Below are 20,881 nucleotides of genomic sequence, written 5' to 3'. Positions count from 1 at the left end.
ACCTCCTCCCCCCCCCCCCCCCCCAACTCCCACTGGAAAGTGTTACCTTAAAGTGTCTGTATAATACAGAGATATTTGCAAACAAATCAATCATGGGTAATTTCACATCTCTGAGTAAATGTTTTATCGTGTCTATTACCAGGCAGCTTATGAGAGGCTATCTGGTGGCGTCTGCATCTACATCCTTTACTCCCTTTACAGCGAGTCTGTCCCTCTACAAATACCTTTAGAGGCTGTCACTGTAAAGGTGTGGACACCTTGGGCTGTTACTGTCTGCACTCTCTATCTGATGACGTTTTGATCTTTCTGGGCAGAAAAGAGCAAGACAATTTCACAAACATTCTAAGCGCAGGACTCAAAAATACAATAATTACAAACCTCATGGAGAACTAGCTGATTGGCAGGGACCATGGCATGGCAAAATTCACATGGTAGTGCCACTAATTCAGTCTCATCTCTTTCATACGGTGGTGTGTGCTGACGTTGTAATGAAGACGTCATCTCCTGTTCCTGTTCAGACAGCCGCAGTGCCAGAAGACGATCGATATCAACTTCTTCCTGCCCTAGAAAGGAAAGCATGTGGTTACTACTTTACATGCATTATATGAAAAATCTTTGTTCCAATATACAGTAATTGGGGCAAGTAGTGCAAACAGTCTCCACATTAATACCAGTACAGTCAAGAAAACCTCTCCACACCCCCCCCCCCCCAAATCTTTCCCAGTTTGTGATGAAGTAGCTTTATCTACATCTAAGTAATTTCAATTTACATTGAAACAATGAAGATGCATTTTTACTTCTTGATGCAGTTGAAATGACACAATCATATATGTTATTAAGACCTGCTCCTGCCTGAGCAGTTAATCCTGATACCACTGTGGATGTATTAACACTGCAGAGTACCTTGCCCCATGTGTTAAGGGTGTGTTTAAAACTTCCAGTGTCACAGATGTATTTGTTTGCATCACCGCACCCAGTGCCATGTGCTTCAGATTTATTTAGATGCTCTGCAACTCAGTTGCATGTTGACTGCAGATGCGTTGACATGCAGCTGAACTTCTACCTGTTCTTTCTTTAGACGCTGAAAGTTGTTGGAGAATTTGCGCATGTTTTCCAGTGCAGATGTTGCTGGTTCAAAGTCCAGTGTATATTCCTGTTGTTATGCCACAGAATAATTTCTGTGTACATGCCTAATTTTTTTTTAAGGTTCTACCCAACAAGTTTAGAGCTGAGGTGGCTAGTCTCGACCAATATGCCAATCAGAACAGCAACACGGCACACTGCCAATATAGTGGACACACCAGGCAAGCATCACCACACAACCTCCAAATGAGGTTGCATACAATGCTCCACTGCAATAGCCAAATGCTGCAGAAAAACCTGAGCTCAGCGACACAGAGTAATTACTGAACCATTGTGGTGAGCTTGAACCTACAATGCAGGCTTGGCCCTTCAAATAATGAGGCTTTTAGAGCTCAAATACATGGGCAGTCGTGCCTTTGTTCTGTCCTCGTCACTAGAACCAGAGAGAATGACAGTATATCGAGCTTCAGTGAAACTACAAAAAGTTGTTTAATGGTGGTCCACCTGCCACACACTTGCCAACTTAAACATTGAGACACAGCTAATCTGACAAACCATAGCCATGCATTAGCCTTCCTCCACTAAGGGTCAATCATGGATATCTACAACTAATGGTCAATCATGGATATCAACAAGCTGTCATCTGTACACTGTCCAGGTGTGGCACTTCTGAGCAGATCCCTAGCCAATTTGTGAACATCTCTAGCAGTCTCAATTGATTTGTGGTGGATGACCAGGGCCTAGTCTTCACAAAAATCAACATCCTGCACCACGTAGTCAGTTACCTCGACCTAGACGCAAGATTGGCAGTCTACGACAGGACGTGTCAACACTTCCTTGTGGCTCACGCATGTACCAGACCACCTTCCGACATACTGATATACTTTAGAAAATACTACTGTGTCACTAATGCCTCCGTGTGTACTCTGGCCCAGTCTCCCACACTCCGTGCTCAGCCTCCTGCACACAAAGGGTCTCCATCTCCCCAGATCACAACACATTATACGAGACAGGTATCCTGTAGTAAGTCCTATTACTTTCCTGTTCTTTTTATAGGTGGAATACTTTTCATTTTAACAAAGAGGATGACCCATTGCCATGGCTGTTCAAAGGCAGTAAAACTGGGAATTTCAAGTGACTATAGACCCTGTGGGAGTACTTTGGACATCCATTTGTCAGTTACATTATGTGTAGAGACTATTTTTGGTTAACTTTCAAACTAGTTCAGTAAAGTGACACTTTCATCAATGCTGACACAGACAATTTCAAAATTAGGAACACTATTAGTGAAGCTGAACAGTGTTCTACAGCCATCCCCAGATCTACGATATTTCCAAACCGAGGCAAAAACTGGAAAGTGGTGGCCCCCCCCCCCCCCCCCCCACCAACACAGCCTCATGGGGGCCAGGGGGGGGGGGGGGGGTTAGGTTGTGGGTTTGAAGCAACCAGACAACTAGGGCCATCGGTCCCTTTTTCCCCCACAAGGAATAAAAACAAACAATGGAGATGACAAGACAGAACACAGGACAAGCAATGCACAGACAGAGACCAGAGAAAAGGAATTAAAATCACACTGAGTGTGACTGGCCAATGTGCAGCCGGCAGAGGACAATAGAGTCCTTGCGAGAGACCAGCAAGGAGGAGCACCACGTACCGGTAGCCTCCTTGATGGCCCGAAGCTTGTTGAATGAAGGAAGGGTGCACCATTCTTCACCCCAGGTGCAAAGTACCGTACCTTCTGCCACAAAACTGACCTGAGGTCACTCTCAGAAAGGCCAATCTCCAAGGCTGGTGCACTGACAGCCTGTTTGGCCAGCGTGTCAACATGTTCATTTCCTGGGATGCCTGCAGAAAGATCACAGAGCGGCCGCAACAGGCACAAGTATGGAGGGGCTCCTGGATAGCCATCACCAGACGAGAGCGAGAGAAACACTGATAGATAGCTCATAAACTGCTCAGGGAGTCACTACAGATAACGAAGGACTCACCTGAGCAGGAGCGGATATACTCTAGAGTGCGAGAAATGGCGACCAGCTTGGCAGTGAAAATACTGCAGCCAGCCGGCAATTAGTGTTGTTTATAATGATCCCATAGAGTAAGAGCATAACTGACATAACCAGTAACCATCGAACCGTCAGAATAGACGATGTCAGAGCCTTGAAATGCAGCAATGATTGAAAGAAACCAGCGGCATAGAGCCTCAGGAGGCACTGAGTCCTTTGGGCCCTGTGTTAAATCGAGCTGAAGGCATGGGCGGCGCACACACCACGGGGGTATACGCAGAGTGGCCCGGAAAAGAGGTGGAAGATGGAAAACCTCAAGCCTAGAGAGAAAAGCTCTGATGAAAACCGTGATCGTACGACCTGACCGGGGTCGCCATTCCGGAAGGTGGCTGACCTACTGAGGGAACAGGAGACGATAATTGGGATGCCTGGGCAAGCTACAAACGTGTGTATCATAAGCGGCCAGTAATCACTGGCACCAGATCTGCAATGGACGGACACCTGCCTCCACAAGTATGCTGTTGACAGGGCTTGTCCGGGAAACTCCAGTGGCGAGTCGGATCCCGCTGTGAAGGATGGGGTCCAGCAAAGGCAATGCAGAAGGGGATGCTGAACCGTAAGCCAGGCTCCCATAATCTGGACGGGATGGTATTAACGCCTGGTACAGCCACAGAAGAGTAGACCTATTGGCACACCAGCTGGTGTAACTCAAGCAATGAAGACCGTTAAGATGCCACCAGCACGTTTGCTTAAGCTGCTTAATATGAGGCAGCCAAGTCAACCGGATATCGAAAACCAACCCCAAAAACTGATGCGTCTCCACCACAGCAAGAGGTTCACCGTCAAGATATAGCCGTGGTTCAGGGCGCACAGTGCATCGCCAGCAGAAATGCATAATGCAGGTCTTGGCAGCCGAAAATTGGAAGTCCTGCACTATAGCCCAAGATTGCACCTTTTGGATAGTGCCCTGCAGCTGCTGTCAGCAGCTGCAACGCCAGTGGCACTATAGTATAGGCAGAAGTCATCAGCATACAAGAAAGATGAGACAGATGTTCTCACCGCCGCAGCAAGCCCATTAATTGCAATCAAAAAGAGGCAGACACTTAAGGCAGATCCTTGTGGTACCCCATTCTCCTGAAATCATGGGGGAGAGGGGGGGGGGGGGGCTATGATAGGCCGCAACTTGGACGTAGAAGGAACGAAGTGACAGAAAATTTTGTATGAAAATCGGGTGCAGACCCCGAAGACCCCAAACATGAAGTGTAGAGAGGATGCGACGTCGCCATGTCGTATCATATGCCTTCCGCATGTCAAAAAAGACGGTAACCAGATGCTGTCAGATGGCAGCCTCCAGGCACACCAGATTATTGGCAGCAGAGCGGCCCTTACGGAACCCACCCTGAGACGGAGCCAGAAGGCTCTGAGACTCAAGTAGCCAACTCAACCTCCAGCTCACCATCCGTTCAAGCAACTTGCACAGAATGTTGGTGAGGCTGATGGGGCAGTGGCTGTCCACCTTCAGTGGGTTCTTGCCAGGTTTCAACACGGGGATTACGCTGCTTTCCCGCCATTGCAACGGGAACTCACCCTCAACCCTGATACGGTTGAAAAGGTCTAAGAGGCGTCACTGGCTGTCCACCGAGAGGTGTTTGAGCATTTGACAGTGGATGCAATCTGGCCCGGGAGCCGTATCAGGGCAAGCGGCTAGGGCCCTTTGGAATTCCCACTCACTGAACGGAGCATTGTACGATTCAGGGTGGCGCGTGTGAAATGAAAGGCTCCGACGTTCCAAGTGCTCTTCCAGGGAGCAGAAGGCCATTCGGTAATTCGCAGAAGTGGAACTCAAAGTGCAGGGACGCTGACAGGGGTCTGATAGCCATGGAGTCGCCTAATATGGCCCAAACCTGTGATGGAGAGATGCCAATGGTGGAGGCATACCTCTCCCAACAATCCTGCTTGCATTGGCGAATGAGTCGGTGAGCTCGCGCACGGAGCCATGTAAAGATGATGAGGTGTTCCAATGAGGGATGCCGCTTGTGATGCTGGAGTGCCTGTCTGTGATCTTTAATCGCCACAGCGATCTCGGGCGAACACCAAGGCACAGTCCTCCGCCAAGGGGACCCGGAAGAACAGGGAATGGCAGATTCTGTGGCAGTAACGAGGCCGGTGGTGGCCGATAGAACAACTGCATCAATGGCGTCATTGGGAAGAGGTTCAATAGTGGCAATGGTGGTGAACAAGTCCCAGTCAGCCTTATTGATGGCCCATCTGCAGGGGCGCCCACAAGAGTGACACTGTGGCAGTGACAGAAAGATCGGAAAGCGGTCACTACCGCACAAATCGTTATGCACACTCCATTGGACAGACGGAAATAGACTAGGGCTGCAGATAGAAAGGTTGATGGCCGAGTACGTGCCATGCGCCACACTGAAATGTGTGAATGCACCATTATTTAAAACAGATAGGTCGAGGTGTTACAATACTTGCACAACGATGCTGCCTCGGCCTGCTGCCACTGATCCACCTCACAGAGTGTTATGGACATTGAAGTCACGCAGTAACAGAAAAGGTGGCTGCAATTGGGCTATCAGTGCACCCAGAACATGCTGCGGGACATCACCATCTGGTGGAAGATAGAGAGTGCTGACAGTAACAGCCCGAGGCGTTCATACCTTAACAGCGACAGCCTCTAAAGGTGTTTGTAGAGGGACAGACTCGCTGTAAAGGGAGTAAAGGATGTAGATGCAGACGCCACCAGATACCCTCTCATAAGTTGCCTAGTTCCTATAATAACCCCAATAGCCATAGTTTCCTGAAGAGCAATGCAGAGGAAAGGGTGAAAGGTGAGAAGTTATCAGAGCTCAGCAAGATGCTAGAAAAAACCGCTGCAGTTCCACTGGAGGATGACATTGTCCATGGCCGAGAAGGTGTGAAGGGACTGAGGAGGCAGATTAAGCCACTGGGTTATCTGCTGCCACCGATTGAGTACCTATGCAAGTGATAACCATTGTGTCTGAGAGTCCGGTGAGATCTAGGTCCTCAGCGGACGCCAGAATCTCTAGCTCGCCCTCAGAAGCAGTAGGTTGCGGTGGAGTGGGTGCCACTGCAAGTTCCTTCATCTTAGAGGTCTTCTTCATGGACTTTTCTCACTGCTCCTTGGGTTTCACTGGCTGGGAGGGCTTCACCGATCCAGTCTCCAGGACGGAGGAGGATTGCAAAGCCCTACGACCAGCTGCTTGTGGGCACTTACACCACTGCCGGCCATCATACTTCCCACTTGTGGAAACCTGGGAAGGGAGGGACTGAATGGACCCCATTCTCCGGCTTAGAAGCGGGGACGGAAATCCCGATGGGTGGGTGGGGGAGGGGTGTTGCTCCCGAGGTAGGTGGGGCAGGAGCAACAGGGTGGGTAGTGTCCCCCAAGGGCAAGGGGGGATGTGGAGATGTACGGCTCGGTGAACTGATGGCACTAGCATGGTTGTCGTATCGGCGGCACATGAGGAAGTCATTCACACAGGATGGAGTCATTCATATTTCGTCTTAGCCTCAGTATAGTCAGTCGGTCCAGGGTCTTATATTCCATTATTTTCCGTTCTTTCTGTAAGAGCCTACAGTCTGGCAAGCAAGGTGAACGATGCTTTCTGCAGTTGACACAGATGGGAGGCGGGGCACATGGAGTATTGGGATGGGCGTCCGCAATCTCGACATGTGAGGCTGGAAGTACAATGGGAAGACATGGTCAAACTTCCAGCACTTAAAGCAGCGCATCGGGGGAGGGATGTAGGGCTTGACATCATAGCGGTAGACCATCACCTTGACCTTCTCTGGTAATGTATCACCCTCGAAGGCCAAGATGAAGGCACCGGTAGCAATCTGATTATCCTTTGGACCCCAAAGAACGCGCTGGACGAAATGAACATCTCAACGCTCTAAATTGGCGCACAGCTCGTCATCAGACTGCAAAAGAACGTCCCTATGGAAAATAATACCCTGGACCATATTTAATCTCTTATGGGGAGTGATGGTAATTGAAACATCCCCCAACTTCACACAAGCAAGTCACCTTCATGACTGGGCAGAGGATGCCATTTTTATCAATACTGACCCAGAGCGCAATTTGGACAAGCCCTCCACCTCTCCAAACTTGTCCTCTAAATGCTCTACGAAGAATTGAGGCTTTGTTGACATGAAAGACTCCCTAGCAGCTCTCGTAGAAACTAGGAACTGGGGCGAATAAGTGTCACTGCCATCCTGAGCCTTACGCTCCTCCCACAGTAAGGCCAGAGAGGGGAACAATTTGGGTTCATATTTCTGAGTGTTGAATTGTATCCGAGAACACTTAGAGGCTGCTGGCAGCTGATATTTCAAAACTATGTAGCAAATATATATCTGAAGAGTTTGATGCATACTACATATATGTTCGAGGAAATGTAAGACACGTTGTTCCATCTTAAGTGTGCCGAAGTGCAGTGCCATGCCTCTTCACACAGCATTCTTCTGTTGCATGTCACTGTATTTCGCTCTGTGGAATTCAAACGTGTGTATTTTGTAGTGGAAGCCATCAAAACTATATTCAGGACATCCTTGACATCCTACCCCCTTTAAAAAATAACTCAAAACTAAAACTGGGTGGGATTATTTATGACTGGGAGAATATCTCTTGTGACCAGGAGAGTCAGAACTCCTCAGAAAATTTGGACTCTTTATTGTCTATTAGCTAATAATTTTCTCTTTTGTGTGACATAAAATTAAATACAGGAAACATAAAAACAGTAAAGAGAAGAGGCAAGCAAGACAGTACACATTCCTTCAGTTCTTGTGTCTCAGCATTTTTTCCTCTTTAATCTTGTTACAGCTTTACACGGCGTGCTTTCCTTTCTGCAAAAGAATCTATTATCTCATTAAACTTCATCAAACGTTTTGCTACGTGAAAACCCAAAATGTTGTTGTCTAATATTGAAAAAGCTGTTAATAAGAACCCGTGGTCTAGGGGTAGCGTCTTTGATTCATAATCAAAACGTCTTCGGTCCCGGGTTCAATCCCCGCCACTGCCTAAATTTTGATAAATAATGAGCATTGGCGGCCGAAGACTTCCGGGATAAGAAGTCAGCCTCATTCTGCAAACGGCCTTGTCAAAGAGGGCGGAGGAGCGGATAGAGGTTCAGGGCACTCTCTTGTCCTAGGGGTGGGAAATTGCCCCTAAAGGCGGAAGAATCAGCAATGATCAACGACATGAGGATACAGAAGGCAATGGAAACCACTGCATTAAAGACACGTAACATGTATCCACAGGCCATGTGGCCTGTAGTTGAAGAAGTGTCATGATGATCTCTCCATTGGCAAAAGATTCCGGAATAGTCCCCCATTCGATCTCCGGGAGGGGACTGGCAAGGCGGAGGTTACCATGAGAAAAAGATTGAGTAATCAACGAAAGGATAACATTCTACGAGTCAGGGCGTGGAATGTCAGAAGCTTGAACATGGTAGGGAAACTAGAAAATCTGAAAAGGGAAACGCAAAGGCTCAATCTAGATATAGTAGGGATCAGTGAAGTGAAGTGGAAGGAAGACAAGGATTTCTGGTCAGATGAGTTGGTTGGTTTTGGGGAAAGGATGGGAAGGAAGTCGGCCGTGCCCTATGAAAGGAACCATCCCGGCATTTGCCTAGAGCGATTTAGGGAAATCACGGAAAACCTAAATTAGAATGGCCGGACGTGGGATTGAACCGTCGTCCTCCCGAGTGCGAGTCCAGTGTCTAACCACTGCGCCACCTCGCTCGGTGGTCAGATGAGTATCGGGTAATATCAACAGTAGCAGAAAATGGTATAACAGGTGTAGGATTCGTTATGAATAGGAAGGTACGGCAGAGGGTGTGTTACTGTGAACAGTTCAGTGACCATGTTGTTCTAATCAGAATCGACAGCAGTCCAACACCGACAACGATAGTTCAGGTATACATGCTGACATCGCAAGCTGAAGATGAACAGATAGAGAAAGTGTATGAGGATATTGAAAGGGTAATGCAGTATGTAAAGGGGGACAAAAATCTAATAGTCATGGGCGACTGGAATGCAGTTGTAGGTGAAGGAGTAGAAGAAAAGGTTACATGAGAATATGGGCTTGGGACAAGGAATGAAAGAGGAGAAAGACTAACTGAGTTCTGTAACAAGTTTCAGCTAGTAATAGTGAATACCCAGTTCAAGAATCACAAGAGGAGGAGGTATACTTGGAAAAGGCCGGGAGATACGGGAAGATCTCAATTAGATTACATCATGGTCAGACAGAGATTCCGAAATCAGATACTGGATTGTAAGGCGTACCCAGGAGCAGATATAGACTCAGATCACAATATAATAGTGATGAAGAGTAGGCTAAGTTCAAGACATTAGTCAGGAAGAATCAATACGCTAAGAAATGGGATACGGAAATTCTAAGGAATGACGAGATACGTTTGAAGTTCTCTAACGCTATAGATACAGCAATAAGGAATAGTGCAGTAGGCAACACATTGAAGAGGAATGGACATCTCTAAAAAGGACCATCACAGAAGTTGGGAAGGAAAACATAGGTACAAAGAAGGTAGCTGCGAAGAAACCATGGGTAACAGAGGAAATACTTCAGTTGATTGATGAAAGAAGGTAGTACAAACATGTTCCGGGAAAATCAGGAATACAGAAATACAAGTCGCTGAGGAATGAAATAAATAGGAAGTGCAGGGAAGCTAAGACGAAATGGCTGCAGGGAAAATGTGAAGACATCGAAAAAGATATGATTATCGGAAGGACAGACTCAGCATACAGGAAAGTCAAAACAACCTTTGGTGACATTAAAAGCAATGGTGGTAACATTAGGAGTGCAACGGGAATTCCACTGTTAAATGCAGAGGAGAGAGCAGATAGGTGGAAAGAATACATTGAAAGCCTCTATGAGGGTGAAGATTTGTCTGATGTGATAGAAGAAGAAACAGGAGTCGATTTAGAAGAGATTGGGGATCCAGTATTAGAATCGGAATTTAAAAGAGCTTTGGAGGACTTACGGTCAAATAAGGCAGAAGGGACAGATAACATTCCATCAGAATTTCTAAAATCATTAGGGGAAGTGACAACAAAACGACTATTCACGTTGGTGTGTAGAATATATGAGTCTGGCGACATACCATCTGACTTTCGGAAAAGCATCATCCACACAATTCCGAAGACGGCAAGAGCTGACAAGTGCAAGAATTATCGCACAATCAGCTTAACAGCTCATGCATCGAAGCAGCTTACAAGAGTAATATACAGAAGAATGGAAAAGAAAATTGAAAATGCACTAGGTGACGATCAGTTTGGCTTTAGGAAAAGTAAAGGCATGAGAGAGGCAATTCTGACGTTACGGCTAATAATGGAAGCAAAGCTAAAGAAAAATCAAGGCACGTTCATAGGATTTGTTGACCTGGAAAAAGCGTTCGACAATATAAAATGGTGCAAGCTCTTCAAGATTCTGAAGAAAGTAGGGGTAAGCTATAGGGAGACACGGGTCATATACAATATGTACAACAACCAAGAGGGAATAATAAGAGTGGACGATCAAGAACGAAGTGCTCGTATAAAGAAGGGCGTAAGGCAAGGCTGTAGCCTTTCGCCCCTACTCTTCAATCTGTACATCGAGGAAGCAATGATGGAAATAAAAGATAGGTTCAGGAGTGGAATTAAAATACAAGGTGAAAGGATATCAATGATACGATTCGCTGATGACATTGCTATCCTGAGTGAAAGTGAAGAAGAATTAAATGATCTGCTGAACGGAATGAACAGTCTAATGAGTACACAGTATGGTTTGAGAGTAAATCGGAGAAAGACGAAGGTAATGAGAAGTAGTAGAAATGAGAACAGCGAGAAACTTAACATCAGGATGGATGGTCACGAAGTCAATGAAGCTAATGACTTCTGCTACCTAGGCAGTAAAATAACCAATGACGGACGGAGCAAGGAGGACATCAAAAGCAGACTCACTATGGCAAAAAAGGCATTTCTGGCCAAGAGAAGTCTACTAATATCAAATACCGGCCTTAATTTGAGGAAGAAATTTCTGAGGATGTACGTCTGGAGTGGTAGTGAAACATGGACTGTAGGAAAACCGAAACAGAAGAGAATCGAAGAATTTGAGATGTGGTGCTATAGACGAATGTTGAAAATTAGGTAGACTGATAAGGTAAGGAATGAGGAGGTTCTACGCAGAATCGGCGAGGAAAGGAATATGTGGAAAACACTGATAAGGAGAAGGGACAGGATGATAGGACATCTGCTAAGACATGAGGGAATGACTTCCATGGTACTAGAGGGAGCTGTAGAGGGCAAAAACTGTAGAGGAAGACAAAGATTGGAATACGTCAAGCAAATAATTGAGGACGTAGGTTGCAAGTGGTACTCTGAGATGAAGAGGTTAGCACAGGAAAGGAATTCGTGGCGGGCCGCATCAAACCAGTCAGTAGACCGATGGGGAATAAAAAAAAAATGAATTGTACCAAAAACTGGTGTGGTTCCTTGATTTTACTGCATCTATTTCATCACTGTCTACTAGTTAAATGAAATAGGCCTTCTTAATATTGCAGCAGTTGTAACACATGCAAAATAAGTGAGACTGTTTTGGCACAAATTGTCATTTTTATGCACCACATTAACACAACAGAACATAATTCATGATGTACCAATATCAAATGCCTATTAGGCCCACCACAAGCAAAAAGTTTCACATTTCATTCACACGCTCCAGTTTCTCATGCATGAGATCTAAAATTAGTAGTACGAAATTTTTATATAAATTTGGGATCATCATGTTCTTTTGTAAAATTTGTGTGATGTCCCTGTATCTTCTCCTGCCACATTCTAACAAACAATCTTATCACTCATTCTGTAATGGTTCCTGCCACTGTCAAAACTTATTGGCTGGTTAACTTCAGTAACTCCCACATATTCTCTGGTTAGGTGTCACTATGGATTCGTACAACACATTTTCCATGTTACTCCGAAGTAGAACTTAAATGCACCCGCTAACCAGGGACTGCCTAAATAGTAGTGCAGTGACCTGGCAAAAAATTCCTGTCAAGATTTCATTTTCTTGCATACATTGAGAAGAAATATGTAATCTTTCTTGCCTACTATTCCTGTATGTCTTTTATTTCCACTCTCATAGTCTAAATCTATGAATTTCGCTAATAATTATAACAACGCTGATCATTTGCACACCCAATCAACCACATAAACAAACAGCGATTGGCATTCATCCAATCGAGTTTATTTTCTCAGCTCAGCCCTTTTGTCTGGGGGAACTTTTTTTCTTTTTCTTAGATGCGACGAGGACTCCCATCGCAGAGACATCACATACACTATGCACACATTCAAAAGTTAACTTATGATTCTTAGACTGTGTTAAAAACCAACTGGGATGCATTTCAAGATCATATGAATAACTGATAGACCAACACATGCTGGATGCTAGTTGCTTTGTGAAACAAGGTTTTTCCTTCAAGAATATGAATTTGGTGCCCCCTGAAACTACCACCCAGGGCAGGTATCCCAGCCCCCTCTTCCTTCAACCCCCCCCCCCCCCCCCCCCCCCCGGTCTGGGCCGGTTTACAGCAAATTTCAAAAAAACTCTGCACTAACAAATTATTATTCTAATGCAGGCCTGTTTACAGCAAATTTCAAAAAAACTCTGCACTAACAAATTATTATTCTAATGCAGAGTGCAAATATCCTTCTGACATTTTATTCAATCCAAACGAAGGTGCAGCAACAGAAATATGTTTCCACCATCTAAGGAAAGTGGTGACAGTAACAAAATTGTTTAACCTCAAATCCAATATGAAATACAGGTGTTTCATTAATTATTTTAATTTAATGACTATTGGAATTTTGGTGAAATGTTTAATCTGTTACACAAGAAATTACATTTCTGCCTTGCAGCTTTACTAATCCCAATCCCAAGCCTAGATAAAAAAATTAAGATGGAAAATAACTACTATGAATCTACACATATTCAATTACTTTGTGTGTGTGTGTGTGTGTGTGTGTGTGTGTGTGTGAGAGAGAGAGAGAGAGAGAAAGAAAGAAAGAAAGAAAGAAAGAAAATACTCTCCGGTCACATGCACTTAATTCTTGATATCTCATGTTCCTTCAGATAACAGTTACCATAATGGCTTTAACTCACTATACTTCTCCAAAATCTCCCATGTCGTAAGTATTTTAATGGAAGTAATGTGCAACACACTAGACAGTGAAATCCCTTTATAGGTTTTACAATCCCTTCATTATTTTAGCTGCTTACAGCAACAATTGTAGTCATTGGTTTCTGCTCCTCTGCTTATTTGTTCCTGTGCCCACAATGTCTGCAGAATATTGTACTATTCTCTCAGCAACCTTTGCATTCTTACCTCCTAAGGCCTTTTTTTTTTGTGTTGCTCTCATAACCTCCTCATGCTGCCTAATCAGTATAATTATTCGGTATTTGTGATACATATCTAGACATGAGGTTCTTTTGACATCCACATAGAATTGCTTCACCCGAGTCACATTTCAGTTACTGACTCAAAGCCAGTTTAATCTAAACTACCAAATATTTGTAATTTTCAGCTCAGTATCAACAAAATATTATGGATATGTTCTCTAATATAGAGAAGTTTATGATGATCCAGTCATGAGACTAAATTACTTTCCAAAAGGTCTATTACCACTATTCCATCACCAGATTCATCATTTATATATGTAACCTATAATTACCTATAATTATTGAATAGTAACATTATCATGTGGAATGAAGTGGAGGAAACTATGGATAAGAAATTGGTGTCCAGTTAGTGATGAACACAAAATTTTTATCAACGTTGGTCAATTTCGTGCCATTCGTTGGCTTGCCAGCATCACTGTGGGCTGGCCGGAGTGGCTGTGCGGTTCTAGGCGCTACAGTCTGGAACCGAACGACCGCTACGGTCACAGGTTCGAATCCTGCCTCAGGCATGGATGTGTGTGACGTCCTTAGGTTAGTTACGTTTAATTAGTTCTAAGTTCTAGGCGACTGATGACCTCAGAAGTTAAGTCGCATAGTGCTCAGAGCCATTTGAACCATATTGAACCAGCATCACTGTTTCACCAATCAGACGTTCCATCATTAACGAAGACAATGAACACATTATCAAAATTACTGTGTGTGCCCAATGGAAGTTACTGCAGTACCAGACAAATGTACGTGGAGACAACCCAAAGATCTAATAGCAGAATTATACTGCCCAGCATCTCAACTGCGAGAATATTTGACAGTATCACAAGAAGTATTCAGTAATCCTATTCCTTAACCCTCAGTAGAGAAAAGATTCTGCAGAAAAGTGAACATTCTCTTCCTTGCACAAAAAAAGAAGCAACATAAAGGCATTGTCTCCTGATATACGAGATTTCAAACTTAGGGAAATGCTAAATTTTGATCTTAACTTTGCTTTCCATAAAGATTACTTGTTATTATCCCTCATTATGTTGTGTAAACTATCTAGGAAAACACTGATGAAATTGCAGTATTCAGTGCAGATAATTAAATTAAAAGCCAACAATAGCCTGAATTTATTATTATTATTATTATTATTTTACATTCTGTTCCACAGCTCTGACTTTAGAAATGATGTTGTATAACACTGTAGGCTGTTGTTTAAATTGCAGTTTACAATGTTATACAATGCCATTCCCCAAATAAAATAAGTATTATGTATAAAGCAACAACCACAGAGGCATAAAACAGAAATTTACCAGAAACACCCTTCATAGTAATTATAAAGCAAATTACATTTATACTACGAACAATGGAAATCAGGATGGAATGTAACCATATTATGAAAAGGAAAGTTGCCACTCACCATACAGTGGAGATGCTGAGTTGCAGATAGGCACAACAAAAAGACTGTTCCAAATAAAGCTTTTGGCCGGTAAGGCCTTTGTCAAAAATAGACAAAAAACACACACACACACACACACACACACACACACACACACACACACACACACAACGCCTCTCTCGCGTGTGTGTGTGTGTGTGTGTGTGTGTGTGTGTGTGTGTGTGCGGGTGGGCGCGCGTACGCGCACGGAGTGCATGCATATTTTTTGAGGAAGGCCTTACAAGCCGAAAGCTTTATTTGGAACAGTCTTTTTGTTGTGCCTATCTGCCACTCAGCATCTCCGCTGTATGGTGAGTGGTAACTTTCCTTTTCATTACATGTATACCATCAGACAAAAATTTTACCTTTCTGAATGCTTTGTTTGTGCACCGCTTTGGGGGCACTCAGAGCTGTTGATGAATTAAGTTGTGGCATGTCATTGGTGCGTTTACTTGGTGACAGCCTGTTGGAAGGGGCTGTTGGCCTCACAACATCCTGACTGGCGTTCGAAACTTTACGCTGTCGCCCCAAGTCGTTGAGAACACTAGTAGGAACACTGCGAGAATGTAACCAAGATGGTGCTGGACCAGGTTCTGAAGCAAAGACATTTTGTTCAAATTGTTACTGAATAATACTAAAATATTGTTTAAAAAGAAAGTTCACTTGAGAACATTATAATTACATGTAGATTGGCTGGGCAGTACTTCCCTTCAGGAGACAAAATTCCAGAAATGTACATGTAAACAGTATTGGAATCTCACCTCCTGTTCCAATATTCTTTCTCTCTGTAGTATGCTGAAGTACAAGAGTTAAATACAGTGGCATAAAAATTAAAGCAACAGACCACTATTTCTCAGTCCTGTATCTAGTTGATATAATCATACAAACTGTCAACATTAGTCCATACGATCGTGTTCTGCATGTAAGGCAGCATTCCAGTCAACGGACAATCATGCCAACAATAAAGTCAGAGTAGCTATCAAATGGAGTAGCATTTGCTGGGTACTCCCACATACACAATCGCTGGGTGTGTTGTATTAAGGCAAATAGGATACAGAAGGCTTTGGCAGAGTGGTCTTTATTGTTAGAGACCTGCATTATGCATAATTCTGATACATCTTCACAAAAGGGAGCTTCTACAATGGAGTCGTCAAGAAGCCACCTGGACGTTCACACAATGAGCCATTGTTCTTTCCACAGATGAGACCCAATTTGGTCTGAAGAACAATTCTTGGTTTCCCATCTGTAGGGAGCACAGAGCAGGAGGAGGAGTGCAGAAGCCACCAGAAAGATCACGGGAGGTGCACATCGGCACGGCATGTCACGGACGGTAGTTGCCGCAAATAGAGTCCCGTACACCAGAGGGCACACGAGAATTCGGCCGCGACCTCTGCCAGCGGAACAACAACAACAACAATTCAGGCAGCACGGGCCGTGCCCAGTCAATTCACATCAGGCATGCCTACGAGACAGTTCCCGGTCTACTCTGAAGTGCGACGTAAAACGTGAACCGTGTTACTACAATTTCAAAACCCAAACATTGTGAAAAGAGATTGATATCTACGAGGATCCCTTATGGTGCGGGCAGGGATAATGCAGATCACTTGAACACCTCTTCAAGAAATTGTATGGGTGGATCGGCATGTATTGTGTTGAGACCTTGTGACATCACGTGTGGTTTTTGCGAGGTGCCGTGGGACCATACTTCGTATTGGTGGACGAAAATGCTCGACGTCACAGAGCACGTGTGGTTGAGGTTTTCTTAGAAATGAAAGATACTGCACACAGAGTGTGGTCTGCTCGCTCTCCCGATTTGAATCCCACACATCAACATCCACCAACCACTCTCCAAGCCTGTGGGAAGAATGGGCATTATTGCCTCAAAATGAGATTGATGACATTTACAGCATGTCCTACTGCTGTCAGGCCTTTACTGCTGCCAGAGGTGGTCATACCCCATACTGAGCACATAAACCAGTTATTGAAACACGTGTGCAAATCCATTATATTGGAAAAAATTAAGAACAATTTTTTGAAAGTTATAAATGTTGCAGTTATTTACATTCTGTATTCTTTACATTGTTTGTACTTTACTATTAACCTTTTATACTGTTTTGTGGCAAAATAAGACACAATTTTGCAAAATTTCCATCTGTTGCTTTAATTTGGACACCAGTGTATAATTGGTCAGTGTATAAGTTTCAGTCATTTTTACAATACCACGATTTTATTTTATTAATATAAAATATACTACATTATACCATATTTATGCGAATCTAATGCAAAGTCAAATGTAATGTGCATGTTTTGGAAAGATTTTTGATGTGCAGGGACATGTACATTGCATATTTTCGTATTACGAAAGTATAAATTCGAATTCCACTAAACACCGCATATTACTTTCTGAAGCGATGCACATGATTTCGTCAGCCGATGACAGCAGATATGCAGAGCATAGGACATGTGATGTAGTCAGCCAATAGCAACATCACTATTAAATACGCGAATACACAAACGGGAAAAGTTAATGGTTTTACTTAATGTACACAGTGTTACTGAAAGAAAAAAAGCTTTCACACAAAATATTGTGTCTCTAAGATTAATAAGCCACAACGACATTAATCTTTAATCTTCTTGGCTCGAAATTCTTCTAAATGGTCTCTCAAAGAATTTATTTTTAAATGAGAGTCAAACGAAATTCATTGTACATCTCACACATAGTTCATCTTGTGTAAAAGGAAATTCACTGTGTAAGTAAAGCTTTTCGTACAACCATTCACAATATTTTCCGGCGACCTATCAAACAAGTTCATTTCAGCAGTTGCCAGAGTGTGCCAGATAATGGCGTCATCGTGCTTGTGCAGCTACGATCACGCTGCAAGCCCGTATGTTCATATGTGTAAAACATTAAAAGATCTAACATTATGCCACAAAAGGAACAAGACATTAGATGATACTCCAAGAACAATGGAATTTCGTGAACCATACTAAAATGCATAATTCAGCTTACAGTGCACATTTGTACACTATGTGATCAAAAGCATCCAGACACCTGGCTGAAAATAACTTACAAGTTCGTGGTTCCCTCCATCGGTAATGATGGAATTTTATATGGTGCTGACCCACCCTTAGCCTTGATAACAGCTTCCACTCTCGCAGGCATACGTTCAATCATGTGCTGGAAGGTTTCTTGGGGAATGGCAGCCCATTTTTCTCGGAGTTCCGCACTGAGGAGAGGTATCGATGTTGGTCAGTGAGGCCTGGCACGAAACCGGCGAACCAAAACATCCCAAAGGTGTTCTATAGGATTCAAGTCAGGACTCTGTGCAGGCCAGTCCATTACAGGAATGTTATTGTCGTGTAACCACTCTGCCACAGGCCATGCATTATGAACAGCTGCTTGATCATGTTTAAAGATGCAATTGCCATCCCTGAATTGCTCAAAAGTGGGAAGCAAAAAGGTGCTTAAAACATCATTGTAGGCCTGTGCTGTGATAGTGGCACCCAAAACAAGAAGGGGTGCAAGCCCCCTCCATGAAAAACACGACTTCACAATAACACCACTGCCTCCAAATTTTACTGTTGGCACTACATACACTGGCAGATCACTTTCACCAGGCATTCGCCATACCCACACCTTGCCATCGGACCACCACATTTTGTACCGTGATTTGTCACTCCACACAACGTTTTTCCACTGTACAATCGTCCAATGTTTAGGCTCCTTACACAAAGCAAGGCATTGTTTAGCATTTGCCGGCATGGTATGTGGCTTATGAGCAGCCGCTCAAGCATGAAAATAAGTTTTCTCACCTCCCGTGTAAGTGTCATAGTACCTGCAGTGGATCCTGATGCAGTTTGGATTTCCTGTGTGATGGTTATTACACATTACGACTCTCTTCAACTGACGGCAGTCTCTGTCAGTCAACAGATGAGGTCGGAGTGTACACTTTTGTGCTGTGCGTGTCCCTTCATGTTTCCACTTCACTATCACATCAGAAACAGTGGACCTAGGGATGTTTAGGAGTGTGGAAGTCTCGCGTATAAACATATGACACAAGTGACACCCAATCACCTGACCACGTTCGAAGTCCGTGGGTTCTGCGGAGCGCCACAATCTGCTCTCTCACATTGTCTAATGACTACTGATGCAGCTGATATGCAGTAGCTGGCAGCACAATGCACGTGATATGAAAAACTTATGTTTTTGGGGGTGTCAGGATACTTCTGATCACATAGTTTATGTCCAGATTCGAATGTACACCTTCGTGGAGTACCAGTACAGTATTATCTCATGTTTGGTTCTTTATTATGGCATAATGCTGTATGTGCTAGAGGATGAAAACGTGCACTTGACATGCAGCGAACAGTTGAAACTAGCCAGTAGTGTGGAATAAACAATTCATTTCAAATAAATTTACTATCACTGCAGAAAAGATTAATAAAAGCCAAATATCTTTGGCAAACTGACAAAAATAACTTAATTGTCCTGTAAGGCGATTAATGCTCGACTGTCAGAAAGGTCAAAATAAAATAAAATCTGAAACTAACAACATATTTTAGCCTTCTGTGTTTATGTGAATGTATTTTAATCCACTTGATAGTTCCCAGTCACAGAAACACTTTTTGTTTTCATTTGGCGTAAGAGCAAGAAACAGAGAGGAAACAGCAAAATCACTAAATGTAAACATGGGTCACCTCCCCACTACAACTCAGACTGCTCTGTGCATCAGCTCCAGATCTACGATATTCCCGAACCGGGGCAGTACTAGATGATGGCGTAGTGGTGCGATCGAACTGCAGTATTGACCGTATAGACATGGTTGAGCTATAAACAACGCGGGCTGTCTACTTCCTTCCTGGTTGAATGACGAATTGATCGGCTGTCAAACCCCCTCCATCTAATAGGTGCTGCTCATGCATGGTTGTTTACATCCTTGGGTGGGTTTAGTGACATATCTGAACAGTCAAAGGGACTGTGTCTGTGATACAATATCCACAGTCAACATCTATGTTCCGGAGCCGGAGTGATGCAAAACTTTTTTTCATGTGTGTGTATGCCAGCTCTGAACTCGATAACCTCTTACTCAATTTCTCTTCTTTACTTTTAATTCACAGATACCATTCATATATTTACCTGCTAGAGTTTAATAAAAGTTTTGCTACCAGTAAGAAATACCAGTGAATGATTCTAGTTTACACTCAAATCTAATGTGCCATCGAATCTTATGCACACCACAATTTCGAGAACATCGGAAAGAAAGACAGAAAGTGTTCCCTATATATGCGTAAATACGGTAATACAACATACAATAACAAGAATGATACAATACTTGGTGATGCAATCAGCATCATCTTTGTCAATAACTGTCTGTCAATGTTCAAACAGAAATTGTAACCTCTTCTTCGAATTGAAGAAATCTATTAGACAGTCGCTAAGAGAAACTTCATCATGAAACACTTTGACCTGGAAGTTGTGTTGTGTGTGTTTGTGTTCATTATTCGATAGCAATTTGTAATTAAGGATTTTTGTCTGCTTCCACTGAAAGTGTGGCACATTATTTTTTGAATGTGTGCACCATCCTTTACAAGTGTTGTTTGATTTTCAAGCCATTCCTTCCTCTTCTTCAGTTTTACATACAGATAATCTCTCTCGTTGCCTCTAAAAATGTTACTGAGGAATGGTTTGTGCCTTTCACAAGGCACGTAGTAATGGCCCGGCAAAGGACAAATGTAGTTATTTCTACATTTTTTCAATGGTCCTTCTGCAAATGGTGCATAATGGCCGTGTGATCGCATTCCATAATATGTGTCAATTCCTGTGTCATTTGGCAATGACTATTACGGATCGACTTATTAAGGCATTCATCAAAAGAGAAGGCTTCCACTACGTTCCCT

The 20,881-nt window shown here is 43.5% G+C and overlaps 1 protein-coding gene across 3 annotated transcripts in view; it reads right to left on the bottom strand.

Moving 5' to 3' along the window:
• LOC126284473 (TRAF-type zinc finger domain-containing protein 1-like) overlaps positions 1-20,881 on the bottom strand; it is a 79,363-nt gene that overhangs the window by 20,891 nt on the left and 37,591 nt on the right. For all 3 annotated transcript variants that reach the window (XM_049983426.1, XM_049983427.1, XM_049983428.1), the window contains 2 exons: positions 15,349-15,576; positions 379-563 (listed from right to left, as the gene is read on the bottom strand). In XM_049983426.1, coding sequence (XP_049839383.1) covers positions 379-563; positions 15,349-15,576 — 413 coding nt within the window. The remainder of the gene's footprint in view (positions 1-378; positions 564-15,348; positions 15,577-20,881) is intronic.

The sequence above is a fragment of the Schistocerca gregaria genome, chromosome 8 (assembly GCF_023897955.1).
Source record: "Schistocerca gregaria isolate iqSchGreg1 chromosome 8, iqSchGreg1.2, whole genome shotgun sequence".
NCBI lineage: Eukaryota > Metazoa > Arthropoda > Insecta > Orthoptera > Acrididae > Schistocerca > Schistocerca gregaria.
This window is presented reverse-complemented; position numbering and strand designations above follow the sequence as displayed.